The following is a 6,050-nucleotide window of genomic DNA, read 5'->3' on the forward strand; positions in this document are numbered from 1 at the left end:
GGTACAACATAATAAGAGTAGTCCTTATCATCCACAAGAAAACAGCGCAGTGGAGGCATTTAACAAAATACTGGAAAAAGGGCTAACAAAAATCATATCTGCCAACCAGGATGATTGGGATGAAAGAATTCCAGTGACTCTGTGGGCATATAGGACAACAATTAAAAGACTCCACAAACAAACTCCATTCTAGCTCATCTATGGCAGAGAGGCGGTGGTGCCAGTAGAGTTTATATTACCCAACATGTTAATCTCAGAGGCTACAGGAATGACGGATAGCAGTGCCTTGCGGAACAGGTTGAGCCAACTGATGGAACTCGATGAAACCCGGTTCCTAGCAGAATTCCATCAATCAGTTGAGCAACGAAGACAAAAGGCCTGGCATGATAGGCACATCAAGAAGAAATCGTTTGAAGTCGGAGACCAAGTGCTCCTTTATGACAGCAAGTTCCTGAAGTTCCCGGGAAAACTACAGATGCACTGGTTAGGCCCATTCATAATCGTAGAAATAAAAGAATCAGGTGCAGTAAGACTCGTGCAACTGGATGGAGTCCTGCTGCAGGGATGGGTGAATGGCGCACGCCTGAAACTCTTCCGCAACAAAAATAAATAAAATTAAAAAAATAAAAATAAATAAATAAATATTTTTCGAATAATAAGGTTGCGGCCATGGTTGGGATATCGCAACCCATTTGTGGTCGGGGGGGTAGTGTCAGCAGCCATATAATGTCAGGGATCGCATTGGTAGGCCTAGTCAGCAGGGACAATAGCCACGCATGTCACCCCCATCAGCAAAATACACGTAGGTCCAAACCTTTTCCAGAATTGATGGTCGCACAAGTACCTGTCCCATCCACCGTACTAGTAGTTATTTCCCGATTAAGTAATCAATAAGGCAACTGTCAAGATAGGGTCGCAAAATATTTCTTGTTAAGCATAGAATTAGTTAATAAATAAGCCCATCATGGCAGAATAAAGATGCCATGCAGCCCACTCTGTACTTTCCAAACCACATCATAGTTGGCACATACCAGTCGGCCGACGGTGGAAAAATATAGCTAGAATACATGGAAAGGTCGCCGGAGTAATTAGTTGATTAAAGCCTTGTTAGTCAAGGGACGCCGTGTCAGAGCCGGCTACATAAATCGCAGGAGGATGCAGGGAACAGTAGAGTTTCAAACAACAGAAGAATTCCAGGATCGCTCAGAAGAACAGGAGCAGAAGAAGAGAAGCAGGAGACCACCAGTGAAAATTGTTTACTGCAGAAGAAAAGCAATGGCAAAAGGAATCATATCAGTCCCACAAACCGCTCTGGATGCAAGAATTGAAGTGGTGGACGATCTATACGGGAAGTATGACAGGTCGAATCTCATTGACAACGACTTCACAAACGGATTCCAGTTTCCAGCAATGAAGAGGGAAGTATACACGGAAGAATTTCAAAGGGAGGATGGCACCAGGACCTCCAGAATCAGAGAGGACTTCAGAGGGATATAGAGGTCCACACTGTTCCACCTGCGCAATTTGCCTGTATTCGGCACCCAATTTTCCACCATGCAGTGCACCAAATTACTGGCGAGCAGGATGCATGGAGGTTCACTATGGTTGGACCAGGAATACCCTATTCATGCCGAAGATATCTTTCGACTAACGGGGCTGGTAGGAGTGGGGAATGCAGTCAGCACAACATTCCAGGCTGGGGTCAAGAGGGGGAAGAAGCAGACAGAAGACAACATCTACGCCCGATATGGGACAGAGCGAGGTGGGAAGGGCGCGAAGCTGGACAAAATCAACAAAGATAACATCAGTTCGCCTGCTACCTTATTGCAAGCAAGACAATGAGGCATTTCACGAGGAATGAGTGCACCTTGGACACCGTTTTGATAGCGGAACACTGCTGCTAGGGGGAAATACTCAACTGGTCAGCTTTCATGCTCAACGAACTATTCGAGGCATGTGAAGATGTCTACAGGAGGAGCACTGGCTTTGTGTTCGGATACTTGGTAATGGCGCTGGCAATGTGGAAATGGAGGCCACCACCAGAGAGGCAAATGGCAACCATTGCTAAAGACTAGCCAATTGTGCTCAGGTACGAACTGTGGAGGGCATCGGGGGATCCCAACACAAAAGAGCTTTCAAGAGCTGGTACACACAGATGGTGGACGTCATTCAGTCCACTGAGAGGATACCCAGGACTCTCTTGGATGAGTTCTCAGGCGAGCTCTAGTTTGGTGCCTCCCACACGCACACTTACCTAAGACTACGGTGTGTCAACCCCACCACATTCAAATTAAGGCCACAAAGGTTTAGCTTGATGGAGGAAGCCTTACGCAGAGAAGTGGAGTCCTGGCTGGGAGTGGCCTGCGAGGTGAGAGAAGGGAAGCCTAGATACCTGTTCGAGGTCCTAATGCCACAGAACCGAGAGGGAGATGGGGTAGAAAGCAGCAGGAAGCGAGCAGCAGATGAAGTGCTCCAACCAATGCTACTCCAAATGGAAGAGAAAATGTTCGAAGCAAGGAGGACAGTCGCAAGCTTCGAGCCAGGTGAGAGTGACTATCCCGAGCACTTTCAAGGTTCCACCATGTTGTTCCCCATTGTAACGCCACCTCTCTCTATGGCACTCCCCATGGGAGCAGCCCAGGCTCCCTCCCAGATGCCGGTCCCCAAGCCACAAAAGAAACGAGTCATCCGCACCCCCCAAGTCAAAAAGTCAACTACCAAAAAGTCGAAAATTAACCGCCAGCTCTAGTCGTCGACCTCACTGTTGAGGTCGAACAACCAATTCCCACAACCACCATAGTCAAGGAGATCCCTGCCACCACATCCACTGCAGTACAACCGTCACGGGAGTCATCCCTGCAAACTGCTTCCACCTCCGCAACCTTGTCCGAGATCCTCCCGTTCGGCCACCGATGGACTACTACAGAAGCAAAAGTTCAGTCGGCCGGCCGGACAGAAGGCACCACCTCGACCATAGGGATGCCACCAATAGATAGTACAACACCGATGCTTGGGTTGGACCCACCAGCTGGGAGACACCTGGATACTAGTTGGCAGGGAGAAAGGACTGCCCTGTACTTGCCTGCTCTCCCTATAAAGATCACAGTCCCTCCAAACCCTAGCATCACTCCAGCCACACCATAGTTCACTCCACCATCCCAGCAAGAACATTCACCTGCCTCCCATTCCGATAAGTCCATTGCAAGCGGCCTACCCCTACAACAAAAATTCCCGGAACCAGACACAATGCGGGCTGATACACTCCATCACTGGTCATTAGCCCAGTTATTTTCTTTTATTCAGCAAGCAGCCCACAAGGCTGAGAGCCTTCATGAAGACCTGGCCAAAGAACATGAGCAGCAGAAGATGTAGTTGCTCGTAGTGACGGAAGAACGAGATCGCCTACGGGAAGCAAACACAGGATTGCAAGCCCAGGTGGATCAGATAACACAACGGTTCCAATCCATATGGCCAACCATCACCGAAGCCAACACAGAAGCACTGGCGGACATGTCTGCCTGCACGTTGATCGACTGCTGCAATCACATACAGACAGCGTGCACACGCCTAGCAACCACAAATTCAGAAATGAAGTGGAAGCTAGAGACTGTCAGGTCCGCACTACCAGATCCTATGGAGATCTACGCATGGACAGTTGAAGGCAAGGTCAGGGAGCTAGAAATGAAGAAAAAAGCCTTGGTCGAGGCCCTCACCAACGGATACGCCTTAATGGGCAAGGTCCACGACTGGTCAGGCAGTCTAGCTCTGAAGAACCACCAGGTTTACCCGTTAAGAGAACAAATCCAGTCCCTGTTTGCCAGCACAAGGGATTGCACAGACCATGCTCAGCTGCAGCAAATAAACGAACAAATCGACATCCTCCAGGCCCAGGTTGACAACATTGAGGAGGAATCGACGAGGACGAAAAGGATAATTTGGGACCTACGGCCCCCGGTTCGTATGCAGGTTCTGCTCTTGAAGGAGGCATGCGATTCCAGTGGCCAACAATGGGATGACCTGTAGAGATAGCGACCAACAACATTAACATCACAATCGGCTAAGGCATTCACACAAGGCACCGATGAAATCCTCACCAGCTGGGACCTGGAAATTTAATGATACACTGAGTTCAGGCAGCAAACAATAACTGCAGTCCCAGAATTAGAGCCTTCGTTTGGAACGGAGGAGCCACAAGGTCAAGAAAGGGCCACAGGAACAAATGCCATGCCGCAAGCTAGGATTGAGACAGAAGAAATGCCTACTCCGCAAGCAAGTATCGAAGCAGCAGAAGTGTCGGCACAACAGACAGTGGAAACAACGCCGGTAGTAACGCAGCCACCACCCGTAGAACACATGGAAGCAGCAACAGAACCGCTAGAGGTTGAAATGACTTGACTCGGGGACAAGTCAAGAAATTGTGGTCGAGGCCTGTTGGAGCCTTCATTAATTTTGAATGATTTTGACTAGTTTTGACTGACCGAAGGGCGGGAAAGGACAAATGGCAACAACAGTTGGGTGGCGGAATGAACAGTTACAGAGGAGTGATGGCAAGGTGGCAATGGAAGGAAAAGGCAGTCGAGGAGACGGGAAGGCACAAAAGCAGCCAAGGGAGCAAGCAGCCGAGCGAGAACTGGCAGTCCAGGCAGCCGGGAAGGATATAAAAGGGGAAGAACAGGAAGGAAGAAGGTTGTTGTTGAACCTGCCAGAGGAAGAAGGAGTTGGTTGCAGAAGAGGTACGTAGGTGCAGATGCTGAGCAGGGGGAACTGGGATCCGAGGGACTAGGTTGCAGAGCTGATCTGACCCGAGCTACTGAGCCGGGTATTCTATGTATTGTTTATGGTGAAATGCCAGATTTTGTTGTATTCTATTATGCTAAGTTAATATAAACAGAGCTGATGGTTGTTGAGACTTTTAATGTATTGAGCATCGTGCTTTGTGAGCCTATTAAAATTTTAAATAGTCTACATGTTGCATGTAAATGGTGATTCATAGATTGATGCAAGGGCGCTGTTAGTTCTGTGTTGTTTATGATGGATCTATGTGTGTGAGTTATGGGTACTGTTATCTTTGTTTCATGTACTATGGATGCATATGTGTGTTATCACCTGTGCCCGATTGATATTCTCTTGACCCCATGCTGAACCATTCTCTCTTTTGGTTGCGACGCGCTTCAGATGAGACTCCTTGCCCTTCAGGGTGAGGTGAAAATGCCAACGCTGTCCTATACTACATCAGACCACTGTTGGCCTCCTGTGCCTGAACCCAGGGTCTTTTCCCTGATGACTCTTTCGAGCCAACAAACATGAAATTTCTTTTCATGAACATGAAATTTATTTGATCATAGCTTTTCCAGTATGATGTCTAACATTGATTTTCATTGATTTTCGGTAGTGTGAATAATTGAATGTCCAATTGGATTTAATTGTATAGAAGATACATTATTGTTCTCTTCATAATTAATTGAAATTTGTTGTGTTGTTGAAAACAATTGACTCTAACGTGTTTGTGTTTTTGAGTTGTAGAACTAAATTAAAGATAAGGTTAGCCTTTATTTGTTTCTCATATTAAGCTATCATGAAGAATTTATGTTTTGTTTCTGAAATTAAGCTAGCATGAAGAATTTTTTTTATTTAATCTTATAACAGAAATGAAAGTTTGCACGGATTGCAAATGGTTATTTGGGAAATATTGGTATGTAAGATTATGAAAATCTTGATTAGTATTTTAAAATTCTATATTTTGAATGTGAGATTTAGAATTTTTTTTATTACAAATTTTGTGCTAAAAATGTTTTTTTTTGTAAATCATTACTTTGAATGTAATTAAAGTTATTGAGTTCTAAAATTTATAAATAAAAAATTATGAGTATGTGTTATTAAAAGTTTTTTAAAAGAATGTAGCTGATTTCCAATTCTAAAATTTAGTTATGAGTATGTATTTAGCAAGGGGCTTTATTTTTGACAGAATGATTTTCTCAAATTTTCTATTCCTTCAGTGTATTTTTGCACTTTTAAGGGCAATTGCTAGTATTTAGTTTTGCTTTACTAAA

General features: G+C 45.5%; 1 protein-coding gene across 1 annotated transcript; it reads left to right on the forward strand.

The window, feature by feature from the left end:
• The first annotated feature begins 268 nt into the window (after nt 1–268).
• On the forward strand, nt 269–613 carry LOC149253098 (uncharacterized). Its single transcript, XM_089454367.1, has one exon. It carries the CDS (start codon nt 269–271, stop codon nt 611–613), a length of 345 nt encoding a protein of 114 aa, XP_089310493.1.
• The last annotated feature ends 5,437 nt before the right edge of the window (nt 614–6,050 follow it).

Source organism: Pinus tabuliformis, chromosome 7 (assembly GCF_031772625.1).
Source record: "Pinus tabuliformis cultivar Carrire ecotype Pingquan chromosome 7, CPIR1, whole genome shotgun sequence".
Taxonomy (NCBI): domain Eukaryota; kingdom Viridiplantae; phylum Streptophyta; class Pinopsida; order Pinales; family Pinaceae; genus Pinus; species Pinus tabuliformis.

Bases quoted from the DNA above. Each gene is read 5' to 3' on its own strand.
- LOC149253098 (XM_089454367.1), top strand. From the start codon at position 269: ATGACGGATAGCAGTGCCTTGCGGAACAGGTTGAGCCAACTGATGGAA.